Source organism: Atractosteus spatula, chromosome 16 (assembly GCF_055471065.1).
Source record: "Atractosteus spatula isolate fAtrSpa1 chromosome 16, fAtrSpa1.hap1, whole genome shotgun sequence".
Taxonomy (NCBI): domain Eukaryota; kingdom Metazoa; phylum Chordata; class Actinopteri; order Semionotiformes; family Lepisosteidae; genus Atractosteus; species Atractosteus spatula.
The window spans coordinates 78,336-99,330 of NC_142721.1; the positions used below are offsets into that span (position 1 = coordinate 78,336).

General features: G+C 40.4%; 1 protein-coding gene across 6 annotated transcripts in view; it reads right to left on the minus strand.

Annotated features, from left to right (window-relative positions):
* Positions 1 to 19,262, minus strand: part of phrf1 (PHD and ring finger domains 1) — a 31,115-nt gene extending 11,853 nt beyond the window's left edge. For 2 of the 6 annotated variants that reach the window (XR_016094310.1, XM_088934752.1), the window contains exons 1-12: positions 15,374 to 17,320; positions 14,950 to 15,066; positions 14,110 to 14,300; positions 13,597 to 13,680; positions 5,879 to 6,000; positions 4,869 to 4,960; positions 3,265 to 3,443; positions 2,840 to 2,972; positions 2,477 to 2,613; positions 1,543 to 1,736; positions 916 to 1,041; positions 420 to 574 (exon numbers count right to left, since the gene is read on the minus strand). Coding sequence is in view for 5 of the 6 variants with exons in the window: in XM_088934752.1 (XP_088790878.1) it covers positions 420 to 574; positions 916 to 1,041; positions 1,543 to 1,736; positions 2,477 to 2,613; positions 2,840 to 2,972; positions 3,265 to 3,443; positions 4,869 to 4,960; positions 5,879 to 6,000; positions 13,597 to 13,680; positions 14,110 to 14,300; positions 14,950 to 15,066; positions 15,374 to 15,467 (1,624 nt within the window). In the remaining variant the exon portion in view is untranslated. Of the gene's footprint in view, positions 1 to 419; positions 575 to 915; positions 1,042 to 1,542; positions 1,737 to 2,476; positions 2,614 to 2,839; positions 2,973 to 3,264; positions 3,444 to 4,868; positions 4,961 to 5,878; positions 6,001 to 13,596; positions 13,681 to 14,109; positions 14,301 to 14,949; positions 15,067 to 15,373; positions 17,321 to 19,138 lie in introns of those variants that run through there. The other 4 variants (XM_088934754.1, XM_088934753.1, XM_088934757.1 and 1 more) reach the window with 4 other exon arrangements.
* Between the last annotated feature and the right edge of the window lie 1,733 nt (positions 19,263 to 20,995).

The window sequence follows — 20,995 nt, forward strand, 5'->3', positions numbered from 1 at the left end:
GCTATTTGTTCAAGTTGAGAAAGCTTAATTTATGTATATGAAACATGTGAATAACCCTGGTGCACACATACAATAATATTGACATGCTGCTAAAAGCAACTGTATGTGATTTTAATTTTTCCGTTTTTGATCTTCTATTCTCCTCCGCACTTTGAACAAGCACCCTTGGTGGCTGAGGCACTCTTTAAAGACTGATCTTTTAATTTCACAACTACAGACTGTGCAACAACATGGCACTGAGGTGTTTCAAAATGCCACTCACAAACAATTTGTAAAATAATTCAAGTCTACCTGTACTAATAAAAGCTAATTATTTTAAATCCATCTGCAAATACAAACCAGGCATACCCACATCCAAATCTTTCTTTATTGGCTTGATCTACAAGTATTTTAGGAAACAAAAAAACTGTACACAATACCTGGTTTAATGGCTTTCAAAGAACCATCTCTGTTGATGACAACATCAGCACTGTCCATCATAAGCAAGCTCTGTCCTGACAGGATGCTGCCCAGCAGGTCTGGAACGGGTGCTGCTTCTGCGATTACCTCAGCTTCTGGGATACTAAGTGCCCTTCTGCCATTCAATGACACCTGACATTAGCTTTTCAATGCAGTGAGAAAATACTATTTAGTGAAAGTATGCTTCTTGTCTGAATAGAATACTGCAGCTCTTCTGCTCCCGTATATCATGCCTGAACCTGGCTTATCTACACATTGTCAAGGGAGAACAAAATGTAAACATGTACATGTTTATCCAGTAATTATAATATTTTGTTTACCTTTTAATGTGATTAAACTGCAATGATTGTGATTAAATTCCTTTAAATCATTAATTTCTCAGCTTGTGCAGGAAATGGAATTACATCAAAATGATAAAAATCTATGTTAAGAATTTTGAAAAATCTGCAACTTCACCTGCGAAGTCCGATTGAAACAGGTCTGGCAACAGGTTGATGAGACTTAAGAGCTGACTGAGAGAGACCTCGTCTTTTAACTTCAAAAGGAGACAACGGGCTTGAAGGCTGTTCAGTTGCTTCATTTCTGTGAAAAAACGAAACCTGAGTCAAAAGGGCAGGATGCACACAACATTATTAGCCTAAATGCCATATTTAGCTTTTTTAAGAAATAAAAATATTTTACATTTGTAAAACAGGAAAAATGCCTTGAACACCTATAATTTATTTTGTATTCACAATATACTGGCTTTCTACAACATTGTTTCTTACTTAACACTGTGAGGTGGGGCACACCCTGGACGAGACACCAATCCATTGCAGGGCACACACAGACACAAACACACCCACACACAAGGGCTCATTTTCCCTGAAGCCAATTAACCTACCAGCATGTCTTTGGACTGTGGGAGGAAACTGGAGCACTTGGACACTCCAACACACGGAGAACATACAAACTCCATGCAGACAGCATCCCAGGTCTGGAACTGAACCCAGGGCTCCAGCTTTGTGAGGCAGCAATGCTGACCGCTGCACCACCATCTCCACCGCAAATTAATTTTAACTACACCCATAAACCAAGACATACCCATCGTCAAAAGGGTCCAGGTCAAAGGGGTCTCCATAGACAGAAAGAGAGGCTGCACCAATGTCTGCTCTCATGGCGCCCAGGCTGGGGTCCACGGGCCGGTACACAGAGGGAATGGAGGACCCACGGATGGGCTTCCCCATACCAAGGCTTTTAGCAATACGGGCCCGTGCAGTGGGCTCCTTCGGCAGCTGCTGAGGAGACACACAGAGGTGGCTTTGAATGGCAACCCAGCCAGGCCGTGCAACACAGGCCATTCTTAATTACTGAGCTCCAAGATAAAAAACAGATCTTTTTAGCTTAGTTACTTAGTCATAAACTTGTAAGAGGAAAAAAAAAACATAAAAATGGCTTTTGATAAGTCAATCCTAACAAAGCAGGGGAAAGCAATAACAAAAACAAATCAGTGTCATTTTGAAGACCAGCAAAAGAAATATTGTATTTACATCAGAGGCAGTTACATAATTTACAATGCAAACTTTTCATTTTTATTTCATTATAAGGATGTATAGGCTGCCTTAATGCGATTTAAAAAATTATTTCTGTAAGACTAGAAGACTCTTCAATGTTAACAACATTAGCATCAGTCCTAAGCTGTTTAACACATTGGTTGCACAAATACAATACACACAAGTGCAATAACACAAGAGTACAATTCAAATTCACATAAAAAAACAATGCGATGCTTTCTTACACTGAGCTGTGGAATTGCTGATATCTATACATTATGATTGCGCAAAACTGTAACCACGTAAAATACAACTGTCAAGAAAATCTGGAGAGACCTTACAAGGCGATAACAGGACGTAAACATATTTTTATGTAACACAGATCATTTTTGATCACAACTACCAGCTCTGGGAAATAAAGTGTGCCAAAAATCAAGTGGTGAGAAATCCATCTATTTGCTCTTCAGGCTTGAATGGGTCCTTACCACTTTCCTTCTGGACCTCTGCTTCTTCACACGTCGCCTCCGTCTTTTTGTGCCCTTGCCAGTGGTTTTGGACTTAGTTCTTGTTCCTCCGGCCGTTTTCGATCGAGGCTTCTTACTTTTGGTTCCCCTTCGCTTCACTGTGAACAACATTAGCGTCATCCCTAAGTCCTTTAACATATTGGTTGCAATAATGTGATGCACAGTAGTTGGGAAACACAAGAGTACAATTCAAATACACATCAGAAACAACCAAAAGAAATAATCTCAAACTAAACAGATATTAAAAAATAATCTCAGACTAAAGAGATCAGTCAGGCTCATAAATAGGTCTGGCATCAGCAAAAACTGCATCACTCTCATTACCTGTCCTTCGTCTTCTTGTAGTTCCAGCTCGAGGAGTGAGCGGTCGGACATACACCGCCGTGTTCAGACCCGCAACTACAGCGTCAATTGTTTCGTCGAGCAATGAGGACTCCATCAGGTGCCTGGGCACATGCTAGAATTAAAGACAGGGTAGACGGTCACATTGTTCCCCATACGAAACAGACACCAAAAATAATTGAACAAGAAAGGCACTACATAAAATAAAGGTTATTAATAGTACTGTCTCAATGAAAATTGCAGTTTGTTTTATAACGGGATGAGAGATCATTTATGTGACGACTATGACGCTGATCCTACCGCAGAGTCTGCTCCTTTTAACAAGACCATACACCACAAAATAAAGCACGTTGGTTTTCAGCTTCCAGCCCAGCCAGCCCTCGGGAAGCCTTGCGGGGCCTGGATACCTGCATGCTGCGGGCCTGAGAGATGCGGTTCCTGTTGACATTAGCGCGCACTCTCTCACTCTGCTGGGTCCTGGCAATGGCGCGGGTCCGCCCGGTGGTGGGGCGCAGGCGGCTGGTGGAGGGCACCACGTCTGCCATCAGTGCAGCCACCTCGTCCTCGTTCACGTCCTCCTCTTGAGCTGCAGGAAATGAGCCACAGGCTTAAATTCATGTGCAGCCTTGGGATGGGTGTGATAGCATGTACAGTTTTAACAGAACCTTCTCTTACCTCTGCTTTGACTCATCTAGACAATATAAACACCTGCGCCGTATTACTATTTATAGATTAAAGTTCAGCATTTAATACTATAATCCCATTCAAGATGGTCAAGATCAAGATATCGGAGCTGGGACTTAATATTTCTTTCTGCAACTGGATCCTGAACTTCCTGACAGGCAGACCTCAATCTGTGAGAATAGGCAACATCTCCTCCACTCTGATCCTGAACACAGGATTCTTCCAGGGCTGTGTGCTCAGTCCCCTGCTCTACTCCATGTTCACCTACGATTGTGTGGTTAGACATAGCTCCAACTCCTTCAAGTTCGCTGACAACACCACCATTTTAGGTCTGATCACAAGTAATGATAAAATGAGTACAGGAAAGAGACTGGGGACCTGGTGTTATGGTGCCAGGACAACATTCTCTCCCTCGACGTCAGCAAAACTAAGAAGCTGGTTGTTAACTTCAGGAAGCAGGGAGTACGCCCCACCCTTGTCTATATGAATGTGGCTGCTTTGGAAATAGGCATTCAAATCACCAATAATCTGACCTGGCCCCATGACGTAGATGAAGTAATCACGAGAGCACACCAGTGCCTCTACTTCCTCAGGAGACCCAGAAGATTTGGTATGCCTTCACAAATACTCACACAATTCTACAGATGCACTATAGAAAGTATTCTCACTGGATGCATTAGTTTGGTATAGCAAATTGTTAGTTCATGAACACAGAAAACTACAGAAGGTGGTGGAGACAGCTGAGGTTATCACTGGTACAGAACTTCATTCCATCCAGACCATCTTCACCACGCACTGCCTCAGAATGGCAAATTATATAATCAAAGACCAAACCCACCCTGGGAATGCTCTTTCCTCTCTTCTTCCTTCTGGCAGAAGATTTAAGAGTATAGAATCTGGACTTCTATGTTCAAAGAAAGCTTCTTTCTCACAACCATAAGACTACTAAACATCACCTCTTTAATTATCACAGCCCCACGTATACTACAGTTTTTCGCACTAAACTCAAAATACTGCCACCACTTTAATTTTGATGCTTCTTAAGATTATAGCTGTCACCACGTTCCTCTCCCCAAGAATTTGTGATGTTACTTTCTATTTAATCTTTGTCATATTTTAATGTAACCTGTTGTGACATTTGTCATGTGAGGAAACACTGGATTGTACTCAGGTACATATGACAAACATGCAATTGGATTTTTCTGGCACAGAAAGAGCCCATGTGTCAGGCTGGACAACCATGCCCCATTTTTTTAAATGGATAAAAAGTATAGGGAAACAGGATTATGATCAAATGGGAATATGAAGGTGCACAACACATGATTACCTTGAGATGGATTATTTACAGCACATTCTGGGCAAAACCATTCCTCTACAGGAACTGCGTCCAGAGGAGGAACAAGACACTCCATGTGGTACCTGAAACACATCAACAAGATGAAGTCGCTTCAGTCACTTCTCATGCACATCAGCACGAGTGTAAACTGCTGGAGCTTCAGAAAAAGGTTCATTTTCACAATGAAGAGTAAGAGACAAGTAAAAACTCTTCAGCTGTGGAGCTCTCTGTGGAGGCCAGAATAGCACTTCGACTGGGTAAACAGTGATCGGCTCATCCCACGGGTTCCCAGATTGCTGCCTTTCACACTTTCCTTGGATTTCCAAGTTCCTTCACTTCACAGCTGCAAACTTCAGGTCCTGAGTGGCCAGATTCAGAACCCAGCAGGCTTTCTGGGTCTCTTGACCTCTCCAAGAGCTGGAGACCCCTGAGTGTTAAACTCAGGGAGGTCGTCAAGAACAGAGGAAGGGTGAAACCCACCAGAGCTGGAGTTGTGAACCCCTGCTTCATGTCACCCCCAGCCCTTCGTACCTTTTCTTCAGCCCCCCCCATCCCTCATTCCTGCCTGGCTCCCCCTCTCCTTTAGAGGAACACTCATGAACTGAAACTTTGTAACATTCACTTTCTACTCTTCTCCATGGAACTAAGCAATTCTTGTTTCATTAACCTAATTAGATCAACTCGAAGTAAGAGTAAGACCCTTAAACCATTATTTCTTCTGTTTAAATTCTTAATCCTCACAGCGCATCATTTTACCTGATTTTCTGAACTGTTTGGTTACAGATAAAAGAATTCTCAATTTAATTAGATATACCTTGACTTTACCAACCTAGATCCACACCAGTGGAAAAACACATGAGATTGAATAAAAGCAAACTGGGACTTACTGTCATCACTCAGAACACGGCATTTCAGGTTTTTCCCTCCATTGAGAAAAGTACCATAGTGCCTAGTGCTTGTTCACACACAAGGCTTGGAGCTGGCCTAGCTGCTGTCCTTACCCAGCATCACAGCCATCGCAGAGCAGCAGGCGATCTTCGCGGTCACTCCTTCCACACACCTCGCAATTTGTCTGCTCATCCACCTCCTGCTCGCTGGTCTTAGCGGTGGCCTGAATTGGTATCTTGACAGTAAGACAAGAAACTGCCATCAAAACTGCACATAATCTCTGCAAACCCCAGTGACAGACTTGTTAGTCTCCTAGATACGGCTCCTGAGCTTGTCTTGGCTTTTAAAATGATCCTATTGGCCAGTTACAACATGACCTAGCTTTGCACTTCATCTTTGATCACAGTGATGCTCATTTTCTGCAGTGTGACACACATGATATATAGGCCTCACTAACCAACACACAAATGTCAAGTCCTGCTGTTAGAGGGGAACTGCAATGCTATTTTCATATTACAGAGTTAGAAAGAATCTGCTTTGATGAGTGCATATAAAATCACAACGAAAGTAAGATGTACACAGCAACATGTAAAACCTCCAATTTACATCACAAGATAGACAAGATTTCCAGGTATACACAGCACCATATCCTGCGATTCAGAACAGGGCAACCAAACTTCCTGTGACGTGTTGCGGCCTCTTACTTGTAAACAAGCGGGCTTGTGAAAACATCTCTTCTAATCCAATAGAAGTATCGCTCTCAACTTTGAAACGTTTTTGCCGATAAATACCCCTTACTTGTTACCTCTGTATGCACACGTTGGAAGATTTCTGCTGTGAAATGTCTGCTGCACAACCTGTACTTATTTGCTTGTACATCACATTAATGAGCAGCACATCACTAGTGAGCAGGAAAGGCAGCATCACGTCACAAATTTGTGTGAACTCATGCTCTTGCCCATTGCGAGACCAGCAGTTTATGACAATAATGGCGACTGTTACGACCCCATGGGTCTAGGGGTAAAGGGGTGTAGCAGTTAGGATGATTTTTGGATGCAGGTGGGTTCTGGTGAGGGAATAGCAAGTGTGACAACAAGTGTTGGTGCAAAAGCGATTACTTTAAGGTGAATAAATGACTGGTACATAATAAGACACAATAACACACAGCGGTAAGGAACTAGAATGGTGCCAAAGAAAAGAAAATAAACAAAATGGAACTGGCTAAGAAAATGAGGGAAGCTAACCTAACTACAAAAGAAAACCCGAAACACACGGTCTTCGGTGTCTTCAAACACCCTAGCTAACTTTCACTGACTACCCAAAACCATACAAGACAAACGGTACTCACCCATACTAAACTAGTGTGACTAATACAAAAATAAACTAAGTGTGTAGAACGTACCCAACAACCTAAACTAACCCCGTACACAAAAGTTCACACAAATACACAAGTGAACTACGAATACAAACGAGAGTAGACAAGTAACAGGATACAAAAGAACACAGAGGTTGAACATATAACAAGTTTGGGCAAGGTAATGGCAAAATAAACGATAAACACAAACAAACGAAAGTACAAAGAGATGAACAGAAACCAACAAAAGCTGAAGCTATACGAAAATACACACACACAAAGCAAAACAACAAACCAACAAAGCCGAAGCAAAAACCAAAAGTGAAATGAAGCAAAGCAAAACCAAGTGGGACCAAAGTCAAACGAAAGGCCCCTTCCTTCTGAAAACCTCCAACTTATATACTAAATAAGCTGCACTCTGGCTATGAAAGCTGATTGACGATGACATCATACGGAAACAATGGTGTAATGATGGACCAATGGGGGAGGGAGAACAATCAAGGTCAGGAAGTGTAGAACACTGCAACAAAACACACATGGACCACACACTGGGACGTAACAGCGACCATACAGTTCCTTCACAAAGTTCACAATTTTGTGCTTAAAAACGTAATTTGTAAAATTTTGCAATAAAAATAACTACAGATGCAGCCATTCAAAGTGCGCGTTACAGACACGTACCGCAGGTGGCGTCGCGCAGCGTGACGCAAGATGACGCGTGGCACCGCAGTACGTGATTGGTTGACCAACAGGGGCACTTGTGGTCCGTTGGTCTGTCGTAGAAAGACTTACAGTAAACGTCTTTGCTGTGCCCGTTGTAGATATTGAATTTTACCACTGAAGGGAAATCTTAGTAGCTGAGCATAAAAAGAATAGGAGCATACTGTAACGCGTGTGAAGGCCATAAACGATATTAATTTTGGAACATAAACATACAGTATATAGCTGGTCTTAGTACTTTAAAGAAAAAAATACACACCAGTATTCCATTTCTCCCTAAACATTTTAAGCTTCGAAGTCTTTAACTAACGTGATACCGGAGTCAACAAGCATACTTTTAGAATTTGATTAATAGGGAATAGAATATGGAATCGCGTATCTAAAGAATTTAATAACGGTATGATTATATTCGTGTACTGCGACAGGGCTGTGTAGGGCTGTTTCGCCTCACTGTTCATGCGAGTTGTCCTGTAGCCTACTGGTCTACGTGCCTGGCTAACAACTCGCAGGTTGTGTGTTCAAATCCAGCTGGTGACAACGGTCCCTGCTTCTGCTTCCTGCTTCTATTGTGTGTGTGTGTGTGCAACAGAGTAAATTTTTATAGAGAAATGGAGGCTGGACAGTATGCGTTACAATATAAACATTTATATTGATTTAAATCGTGTTCTGATTTAAATCGCAAATGCGTGTTTAATTATATGTGTTTTTTAATCATAATCAGGCTAATGCAACATAAATTGATACAGTATCTTTGTCTTCTAAGTATCTTAATAAACTTTCAGCATAGCTTTCTACCCGTTAAGATTTATATTTCTTGGGATTTTGGGATCAAACGTGGAAGGATTAGATTGTAATCGTTTTTATTTGTCAAATACGTGATTGTATTTCTGAATGTTATGTGACACCTACAGTAGTTCACTGCTTTAAATACATCGAATTAAGAAAGTTATGTGTAGCACTTTAGATCTTTTTTCTGAACCAGGGAAAATCTGATCATGTTTCTCTATAACAATAATAAAAAACTTTATTTTACATATCACCTTTAAAAGTGGTAGTACCTTTTTTAGTACTATATTTTTGTATTATATTCCCTATTAATCAAACTCTAAGAGTATGTATCGGCTTGTCAGTCAGGTCTTTTTTCTCTATTTGAATTGTCGTTTACACCTGCACGACTTTAAAAGCTAGCAAGACAGGTTTCGATTCACATTAGCTGGCGAGCCCTGTTAACAAAAAAACTAATAATAATGTAACATGCCACTGTTTGTTCATGAACAAAGTTATACTGAGATTTCCTTAGATACGCGATTAAAAAATAAACGTTTCATATGTTGCTGTTGTGAATGCCTGTGGAGTGTATCTTATTAAGCTCTAAATTGCATTTTGAGCGGTTTTTGACTTTTTTTAAATTGCATTTTGGGCGCGGACAGCACATACAAGGGTTAACGAACTGCGCCAAGAAATTTAAAATAGTATTCTTTAGGTGCGAGGGTAGGAGTGGACCGCAGCAGGCATAATCAGCAAACCAGGATAGTTTTGTGGTGTTTGTTTAGATGAAACGTTCCTAAAACGTATAACGTAACAAAATTAAAGACGATTAAAATCTGTAATCTTTCCACTTGTATTGTGAGTCATCGGAAAGTTTCTGCTTTGTGTAAGGATGGTATCAAAAAGCAATCTTAAGTGGTGAGAAAGCTGTGCTCAATGTATTTAAGGGACTTAAAAGTAAAAGGAGATGCTTCATATTGCTTGACTAATTTTAAAAACTAAGTTATAAATGCAGACGCTCCCTCGGTGCCGCGCCGGGTGTAACTATCAAAATATACATTCCCAACACTAATTGTACCCATTTGTCATGCAAATAAAACACCTTGAATTGAATTGAATTGAGGGAGAGATGGGGGGAGGGGGAGAGAGACAGCCAGGACTCAAGGCAAATAAGATACACACCACAGGCATTCACAACAGCAACATATGAAACGTTTGCACGTATAGTTAAGTTATTACTTGGTTTTCAAAGTGCAATGAAATACAATATTGTTGTTGTTGCTGTTCTTGTTGTCTTTATCCTGTAAAGCGTTTTGAGAAGCCACCTTTAAAGGCGATATATACTGTAAAAGCGCTGATTCTTATGGAATGTGTTCCGCCAGGGATTCAAATTTTTATTTATTTATTTTTTAATTGCGTATCTAAGGAAATCTCAGTATAACTTTGTTCATGAACAAACAGTGGCATGTTACATTATTATTAGTTTTTTTTGTTAACAGGGCTCGCCAGCTAATGTGAATCGAAACCTGTCTTGCTAGCTTTTAAAGTCGTGCAGGTGTAAACGACAATTCAAATAGAGAAAAAAGACCTGACTGACAAGCCGATACATACTCGAGTTTGATTAATAGGGAATATAATACAAAAATATAGTACTAAAAAAGGTACTACCACTTTTAAAGGTGATATGTAAAATAAAGTTTTTTACGATTGTTATAGAGAAACATGATCAGATTTTCCCTGGTTCAGAAAAAAAGATCTAAAGTGCTACACATAACTTTCTTAATTCGATGTATTTAAAACAGTGAACTACTGCAGGTGTAACATAACGTTCAGAAATACAATCGAGAATAGTTTTGTGGTGTTTGTTTAGATGAAACGTTCCTAAAACGTATAACGTAACAAAATTAAAGATGATTAAAATCTGTAATCTTTCCACTTGTACTGTGAGTCATTGGAAAGTTTCTGCTTTGTGTAAGGATGGTATCAAAAAGCAATCTTAAGTGGTGAGAAAGCTGTGCTCAATGTATTTAAGGGACTTAAAAGTAAAAGGAGATGCTTCATATTGCTTGACTAATTTTAAAAACTAAGTTATAAATGCAGATGCTCCCTCGGTGCCGCGCCGGGTGTAACTATCAAAATATACATTCCCAACACTAATTGTACCCATTTGTCATGCAAATAAAACACCTTGAATTGAATTGAATTGAGGGAGAGATGGGGGGAGGGGGAGAGAGACAGCCAGGACTCAAGGCAAATAAGATACACACCACAGGCATTCACAACAGCAACATATGAAACGTTTGCACGTATAGTTAAGTTATTACTTGGTTTTCAAAGTGCAATGAAATACAATATTGTTGTTGTTGTTGCTGTTCTTGTTGTCTTTATCCTGTAAAGCGTTTTGAGAAGCCACCTTTAAAGGCGATATATACTGTAAAAGCGCTGATTCTTATGGAATGTGTTCCGCCGGGGATTCAAATTTTTATTTATTTATTTTTTAATCGCGTATCTAAGGAAATCTCAGTATAACTTTGTTCATGAACAAACAGTGGCATGTTACATTATTATTAGTTTTTTTGTTAACAGGGCTCGCCAGCTAATGTGAATCGAAACCTGTCTTGCTAGCTTTTAAAGTCGTGTGAGGTGTAAACGACAATTCAAATAGAGAAAAAAAGACCTGATTGACAAGATTAAATTAATGCAGATCAGTAAATCAAGGGACAAAACAACTATTGTTGGTGTGTGTGTCTCTCTCTGCTGGATGTCCCTCTCAGTCTCTGCTGAATGAATAAAAGAATTTTATTGAAAACGCGTTTGCGATTGTCTGGTATTTACTTTGGTCCCTTTTAACTGTTTTTCGATCTACTGTATTGCTTTGAGATGCCACTTTTAAAGGCAATATGTAAAATAAAGTTTTTTATTATTGTTATAGAGAAACATGATCAGATTTTCCCTGGTTCAGAAAAAAGATCTAAGGTGCTACACATAACTTTCTTAATTCGATGTATTTAAAGCAGTGAACTACTGTAGGTGTCACATAACATTCAGAAATACAATCACGTATTTGACAAATAAAAACGATTACAATCTAATCCTTCCACGTTTGATCCCAAAATCCCAAGAAATATAGATCTTAACGGGTAGAAAGCTATGCTGAAAGTTTATTAAGATACTTAGAAGACAAAGATACTGTATCAATTTATGTTGCATTAGCCTGATTATGATTAAAAAACACATATAATTAAACACGCGTTTGCGATTTAAATCAGAACACGATTTAAATCAATATAAATGTTTATATTGGAACGCATACTGTCCAGCCTCCATTTCTCCTATAAAAATTTACTCTGTTGCACACACACACACAATAGAAGCAGGAAGCAGAAGCAGGGACCGTTGTCAGAAGGGAAGAAGGTGACTATTCATTGTTATCAAAAATGACTTAGAATCGATCATGTTGCGATATTTTGAAATATAAAAGTCAATTGATTGTCCATAATATCGCTATTCTATTTTTTCGAAGAAATGTTTGTTAAAAGAAAAGTCCAGCACCAGCTGGATTTGAACACACGACCTGCGAGTTGTTAGCCAGGCACGTAGACCAGTAGGCTACAGGACAACTCACATGAACAGTGAGGCGAAACAGCCCTACACAGCCCTGTCGCAGTACATGAATATAATCATATCGTTATTAAATTCTTTAGATACGCGATTCCATATTATATTAGCAGAAAAGCTTAAAACTACCAATTTTTCACACGCTATTTCACATGCTAGTTAAATACTTCGATGCTTAAAATCGTTAGGGAGAAATGGAATACCGGTGTGTATTTTTCCTTTAAAGTACCGATTCCTGGAATCTGACTGGCTGACACCCTTCTGAAGTGGTTCCATAAAATCTGGTATACGGAAAAGAAAGCGTTGATAAATACAAGTGTCTTTTAATACACTCTTTGCTGTGCTCTTGAGGATCCTTGTGATATTTTGAGCTCTAGTTGAATGATAAGTGTCGCATTTTAAATCATTTTCGTAGTTAGAAATTATGAAACGCCCTGTTAAAAGCAAGGAAGTTTTTATGCCCGTTGAAGTAAAACAAAATGCCTGACAAAGTATGGCTTGGACAGATTCCAAGTGCTTGTACAAATGTGCTAAAGAAATTATACTTTGAGTATACAGCTTGTCCAAAGTCATCCATTATTAATACTATTAGTAATATCTTCGGTAAAGGCTTTGATGCATAAATATTTCTGATAAAGGTAGGTTGTGTACTTTTGTCCAACTGAGCAATCTTGCTTTCATAAAAGATACCAACATTTTAATGGCTGATGATTAACATGCTGTAATACACAGTTCAAAATTAAAGGCTCAAATGCTGTACATGAGAGGTTAAGCTCCCCCTGGCGGTTTTACAAGGTGACGCCGGATAGTTTCCGGCAGAGCGTCAAATGACGCGCGATTAACCGCGTGACACCGCGACACGCCCACCGGGGTATGCCGCGGAATACCTCACCCATTTTGAATGGCTGCATCTGTACTTTATTTTGTTACTGAGATTTAATAACCAGATATGAGAAATTGGAACAGCACCTCTCCAAAGATCCTCCCAATAGCAAAACTAGATTTCATGCTGTGAAAAAATGTTTCAGCAGATGCTGATGTTTCCAAGGTCAGTATTCACCTTGCCTTGAAAATACTCAAGCTTAACATCTCCACAAGTTTTCATTTAATACATAATGGGAAAGATCATGCATTCCCATAGCATGACATCTGAGAAAAAGATTAGGTGAAGAAAGAGTGTACTCTATGCTTACAATACTATTTTGTGCAATTTCACTTTATCAGATAACTAATAGTTTGCTGTTTAGAAAACATTTTACATTTTCCTACAAAAATAGAAAATTCCACAACATAAAAAATTAAAGAAAAAAGGAGAAAAGTATGAAATCTGTAGCCAGCGTCACACTAAAGGATTTAAAAAATTGCACCTACCTTTCTTTGAATCTTTCCTCCATAACAAGACCTCAGGCATATATTTTTATAGACTAGTCGATCCACAGGACAAGAGTTTGCATTCTAAAGAAGAAGGGAAAGATGTTTATTGCCAATGGGAGTTGTTTGTTCAGACCAGTATATAACATGGCTTCATGGATTCTCTAAGGTACCAGACCTGCAGCTGCAAAACTAATAATTTATATTCTGTGCCTTAACACTTCTTTTTGCAGATTTCCACTGAAAACAACTCATCACATGGATTTAAAACTATGCAGCTAAATCAATTCATTTTTGGGGTCACATGCATAGCCCCTTAGCATCATGTGAATTGGTAAAAAAATGTATAAAACTGTTCTGAAACTAGGTAATCAAGAAAGAGCACATATATAGTTTTCTTATGATTAACTGAAAAACTGCAATTAACTAGCAGGTTATTTAGCAAAACTGACTTTGCTAACAATTTTCAATCATTCAAAGCAGGTAAAAGAGCATTTTGGTTAAATTACATACCCTAGACCACTCTAAGATGCAGTCCAAACAGAAAAAGTGTTCACAGTTCTCAGGCGTTCCCACAGCCTGATCCTGAAAGGTGTTGAGGCAGATGGGGCATTTGTCTGCGTCTTCATCCGAACTCACGTAACCCAGGCCAGAGCTGGACCCACCGACAGCCCCTTCCAGCTCCTTCTCATTATCCTCAGGCTCTGCACACACCATTACGGAGAAACCGTCAGCTGCATTCATGTTCACAAACACACTTCAGCTGGTGCTCAATAAACAGGATGTGTACTGGAAACCTTGTTACTTGTTGCCATCAATGAAATACATTTTAAAAAAGCACAAAGAACTATTTACTTTATCATCTTTTACCTACTGTTATATCTGTGGCTTGTTACCCATTCATCGGGGTATGTGCCTGTTGTTTAACAGTGTTATTTGCAAAGTTAACTAATGTATTGCAGCAGTTACAGCTTTTAAATAGCTTCTCACAGTTGTATGATTACTTTGCACTTATCTAGATTAAATTACATTTTCAGGTGTCTTGAACAGTGTCTAAGTATTTTTGTATTTCCAATAGTTTCCCACTCCTATTTTTACCTATAAATTTTAAGTGTACTATGCCAGCATCATGATACATTATACTCAACTAAGAAGAGCTGGGGCCCTGTTACAGATCCCTGTAATACTGCTGTAATTGTATCATTCCATTTACACATTCCTCTTACCATGACTCTCCCATTTCAGGGCATTAACCATGCATGCAGCATGTCAATACCTATTTATAACTACATCATTCAGGTTCAGAGCCAATCTTTGATATGAAACTTGATCAATTTCACAGCAGGTCCTTACCATCACTATACTCTGCTTCGTCTTCATCGGCATTGGCACCATTCTCTTCATCATCCTCCTCCTCACTGTCTGTCTCCTCTTCTTCAGAGTCCTCTCCCTCTTCATCACTGTGCTCGTCTGCAGGAAAGGAGGGAAAGAAAACAGGACATCACAAAATATACCGCTGCATTCCCTGCTCCGTAACAGTGCACTAGGTTGGAGTGTGGGAAAGGCCTGCATGGTTCTCCTTCCCATCATGCAGCTGCAGGGGCCAAGGCGAGGAGTCCAAGGCAGGTGGGTAACATCTCATACAGACAGCATAAAAATGGAATTCCATAGCACAAATACAATTTACATCCCTGCAGTTCTGGGGGGGTGGGGGATCACCTGTTAAGACATTGTCTGAAGCTGTCCTGAGGATTCAAGCACATTTTAGAAGTCTTACCTTCATCAGTGAGTACAAAGGCAGCTTGTCTTTTGCCTTTTCCCAGGGAGGCATTCCTGTTGATCAGCTGGTCCTGGCTGTCATCATCGTCCATGGCGGAGCATCAGAAAGCCACCCACTGCCAAACAAGTGTGCGTAGAGGGGTTAGGAAGACACCATTAATTTTTTCCTCACTTCCTTTCTAAAGCAGTTTTTATCTAATCCTTTCCTTACACTGCTAAGTCAGCCAAGAACACACTCTCATGGACAATGATCCCTGAAAGACAGGGAAGACAAATCAATGAAACAGAAGCAGCAGCACGTGGTAATATTAACAAGTGCAGGTATCAGGCAGAAATAATTTAACCACAGATACAAATACACACATCCTCAGACATGAAAGTGGATGGTTTCTGCTCAGAAACGTCTTCAGATTGTTCCAGTCATCTGAAGCGGCCATGTTCAGTCTGGCTCAAAAATGGCAGCAGTTCCTGGAAGGCTGAACTTGATAAAGGTGCTATGTCTGTAACTGTAAAATGGCAAAGAGAACAGTGGTGGTTTCAAACTCCATAATAAGATGTTTAAGCCTACTAAACAGCCATAAATTAACCAGGATGCAAATTGAGACAACCAATGAAAGAAAGATCATGGATGCAACAGAGAGGTAGAGCAATATTAGACCTCATGTCTATAGCAGCAGTCTATAATCTAAGATGGGGAGTAGAGACATCTGAACTTGTGTAGATCCAGAGGAATGTGTAAAAGCTGATTTGCAGCAGTACTTGTACTTTTCCTTTAGCTTGTATGCTATAAATATGAGCTTGAAAGCAAAACCAATGTGCACCAAGATGTTTATACATTTCTAAGCAATTACTTGTTATAACCTCATCTTAAAATAAAAAAATAATAAAAAAGAATTTCAAGTCAGAAAATTGTTAAATTTCAGCTACAAGTAGTTATGTTATTAAATAAATCACTGAGTATGACGTATTCACAGGTCATTATAAATGGGCTCCAGCTGACTCGGGGGAAGCCCAGACCAGACTCCAGCGCCCCCTGGTGGACAGCTGTAAAACTGGACACAACCAGAAATTAATCCAAAAGTTGAAAAGGTGTCCAGTTTTGGTCCTGCAGAGCCCCATCCAGACAGGTTTTTCTAGGTCACCATCGGATCTCCAAAGCCTAAAGGCTTGAAACAATTGAATGTAATTAAAATAATTTATAGATTAAGTGTTCGGGCCTTTCAGCTCTCAGGCACACAAGTAACATTTCTGCTCATAGTAGCACTCAGCAGAGATGGTTCCAAAGGGACATGGTTCAAGTGTTTCAAATTCTCAAAGGCATCAATAAAATGAACACAGAATCATCAGTGAAACAAGGAACACAGCCAGGAAGGCTCAATTAATCAATATGACAAAAAACATCAAATTAATATCCAATAACCATCTGTTTTGCTAAAAACATTCACAAAGTGATGTTTCTTGTGATGCTCAATGTAATGGATTTTTAAATTAAACCATCCGATCTAAAATTAGTATTGTATTCTACAGAGTATTTCTTGAGTCAAGCTGATTTAGTCCTGATCCTGCTCAGCTGCTTTAAAGCATCTTATTTGAACTAACAATTGATTGAAATCTTTTCACGTTGTTCCGTTCAAAAGTTGAAGATCATGAAAATAGTTATTGAGCTCAAATTCCTCCTAGTCGCTCAATTATTAATAAGAATAATTGCTTACACTTATATAGCGCTTTTCTGGACACTCCACTCAGAGCGCTTTACGGGTAATGGGGATCCCCCTCCACCACCACCAATGTGCAGCCCCACCTGGATGATGCGATGGCAGCCATAGTGCACCAGAACACTCACCACACATCAGCTATCAGTGGGGAGGAGAGCACAGTAATGAAGCCAATTCATAGATGGGGATTATTAGGAGGCCATGATTGGTAAGGGCCAATGGGAAATTTGGCCAGGACGCCGGGGTTACACCCCTACTCTTTTCAAGAAACGCCCTGGGATTTTTAATGACCACAGAGAGTCAGGACCTCAGTTTTACATCTCATCCAAAGGACGGCGCCTGTTTACAGTGTAGTGTCCCCATCACTATACTGGGGCATTAGGACCCACATGGACCACAGGGTGAGCACCCCCTGCTGGCCCCACTAACACCTCTTCCAGCAGCAGCCTTAGTTTTTCCCAGGAGGTCTCCCATCCAGGTAGTGACCAGGCTCACACCTGCTTAGCTTCAGTGGGTTGCCAGTTGTGAGTTGCAGGGTGATATGGCTGCTGGCTAACACAATTAACACAGCTGGAACAAAAGACCTGCAAGTGAGGGCAGCCCCAGGGCCAAATCTGGGAACCCCTGAGCCACTCCACAGGACTTTGTGGGCCACAACAGAATAAACTGAAATTGTGCTACCGGGGAGTGTAGCCCTATAGTGATGGGAAGAGCTTCTTTTTCTTCCTCCTTTTGAAACTGCTTCTCTTCCAAAAGCTGGCAGCCTAGTAACTTCATAATAGGGAGGAATCCTGGGACAGATTAGCCATTAAATAAGTGACAGAAATCAGGGTCCCAGTTAACCAACATGAAGACCTGACACACATATTCAAAAGTCTCCTCTTCATGAACTGCTGCACAGTCTGAAGTGAGATAACAACCAAAGCGTTTACAAGTTTGTCACTTGAGAAGTTCCCCTCACCAGCAACAGATCATGAGCAAGTCTGGGAAGAGCAGTCTGTGATACAAACCACCACTTTGTTCCTTCTGCAGAGATGCATTTCAGACAAAGAAGAAAAAAAACTGCTCTTACTAAAGGTATTTGGACAGTGGATTCCCCAGCTACTGCTGTCCTAGAACACTAGTAGATTTGAAACTTCAGACTTTGAAGGTTTGGAGTACAAAACCCACCCCTACAAGTTAGCTGCTTTTCTTCAGGAGCTGTTCGGCCACGGAGATACAGACTCGCTAATCATTTTATTTTCCACATCAATTTAATTCGCGCTGTTTAAACAAGCGGGGACTGCGTTGGTGTTTAGCTTTATACTTTATTTTGCAAAACGGGATTCGTTGCTATCGGCACAAAGACACGTTTAAACTTGAGGTTGCTTATACAGACAAGAAACCGTCCCGTTCAAGTTAAAACCGGCCCACACCCTTAAAAACGCATTTATCGTTGAGCTGTAATGTTCTAAAGATCTAACAAGCAATTCTATAAGTCGACCTAAAAAATTACAATAACACAGTTAAGGAAATGTTAAAAACCGACTTATAAGAAAGGTTTCATCCTCGCCACGTAAACAATTGTTTGGTTATGCTAACCCAGGCCGAGCGCTAGACATGCTTGCACACTCGGTAATTCAACTCCAAAAGCGTTCTGCTTCTTACAAGTCCACCTAATTATTGTTAAATTGGCTGAACACAGCTTGTTCTCCTCCTAGACAAACTATATTGTGTTGATGGAGGTACCGTCACAGCCGTGAAACTGAGCATGAAATGGTTTTAGTTTTAAAAACAGCTACCATAATGTCACTGTAAAATTGAATTTAATATTTACAGATTAAATTTACAAAGGAGAAGTGCATATTTACACTTTGCTTCAATTAGATCTGTCTGGGGCCTTTTTTATGATCCCCTTGTTAGGAAGCACTTTCCGAGTCTAAATTTAACAAACAGACTAGACGACGAGATACCTGTACCTAACCTCTCTCCCTTACAGTACTGTACATTTCAGACTCTTTTATTACATTTACGCAATAATGTGTGTTTATATTCGGTTTAAGACCTACCCTGGGCAGCTGTTGGAGGCTTAATTTGGCTGTTTTGAAGACCAGGGTCTGTGAGCTAAGCGATAGTGCCGGCTGAGCAGAGCGCCGGAAACAGCCGAACGGGCCCGATTCGCTGCGACACTCTTAAAGATACAGGGCGATTCAGCCTGCGTCTTACAATAAGGCAGCTACGTCTTTATTGTTACACAAAACGTAGCAGCCTACCTTTCAGACATGTGCATCGATAGGAACACCTGAAAAAGGCTTCAGAGACGAAACATTTCGTATTTTGTTATCAGCATGAAATAAACATTTACTTGTTACTTTGCAGCCTACGCATACTGACGCAGCTACCTACTTGAACTTCATGTAAATCGATACTTTTCCTTTAGCTAACGTCAAAAGACCCAATTAGAACTTGTCTGTCCCTTTCTCCATCCATTGTTAACGTACTGTGGTTGTTCCCTGAATCGGTAATTTGGTCTCAACATATTTGGTCCTTAATGATAGCAATCTGCCCTCCTCCTGTCCTGTGCTGTCCCGGGCTATAGGGCTGCACAGTCTCCGGAGCGCCTTTAAATGCGCTGTTTCTCTTCGTTTACTTCAGACTTCGCTTTCCATGACTACTTCCACACTTGCAGTACGGAAAATTTCAAATAACACCTTCGTTATCTCAATATGGAGCAGCAAAAACAATGTCAAACAGAATATTAAAATATATAGGTGAAAGCAGGGGTGTAGCCAGGAATTGATTTTTGGATCAGACGCAGGCGTCGGGGCTTGGAATTGAATATGGCGATAATCTCGTCACTGTCTACAGAGTCGGCAAATTCCCGTTCAACTGACAGCTAGTTTGCAAAGGTCTCTTATATGACGACCTTGTCTTTAGCTAAAGAACAGCTGCAAGAGCTCATTTTCACTTGTTGCTTGTAACAGTTCTAAGTATTTCGTATGCCTGCTTTTACATTGTACAGTAGTTTTACGAGTTACTCTGAAGTTCATATTTTATTGCAAAACACAATGAACTCAACACAAAACGCAAGATTCAAAATCCGTCCGCAATATTGTATTTAAAATACCATGCAGGGTCTACCTTAAGCTCCGTGAAGTTGACCCCCCTACAGACAGTACAAACGATGAAACCCACCTCATTCGTTTGTGCTGCTTTCGTTCCCGAGATATAGCGCCTTGTTTTTCCGGTGATCACGCGACCATGCACGGCGACCTTGACCTCCAGTGACCCCGTCTGCCGAGTTCCAGCGCTCTGTTACGGGTGCGAGAGTAACAGTTCTGCAGTTGTGTTCCTCTGTTTGCCCGGGTGGGGGGCGGTGGATTTTGCATTTAATATCAGTGTCTTCTCTGCGTTTGTGTGAGCATAAAATTAAATTTGTCACGAACATCACATACCCTAACCAGAAGAGTTGCGGGTGTAGTCTCAAAAAGCGAACACTAGCAAACAAGTGTGTTCTTACCAAGAGACTTTATCTAGCACGCCTTAATACTTCGTAGCGGTGTGCTTTTTTAAAAATCCGAAGAAGTGATCTGTTTCTCACTGTCTCCTTAAATAAACACGCGCACCAAGGGACGTGTAAGGATTCGACCTGTCAGTCGAGCCACGTGTTCAAAAAGGCTTGAACCTGCAACTTTACGAACGACAAGACCACTGTTGCACTTTTTATGCAAAGCACATTCGTCAACATGAAAAAGAACCAGGGTGTTTTTTAAGGGGCACTACGTATAAGGCTGTCGCGGGTAGTAAATAACACATCCCGCGTTCCAGAACATATATCTGAATTATTTAATAAACTGTCATTATCCGTATGTTTGTATTGTAACGCTTACGGCCGACAGGCACTGTGTAAGAGCCGGCGTACCAGA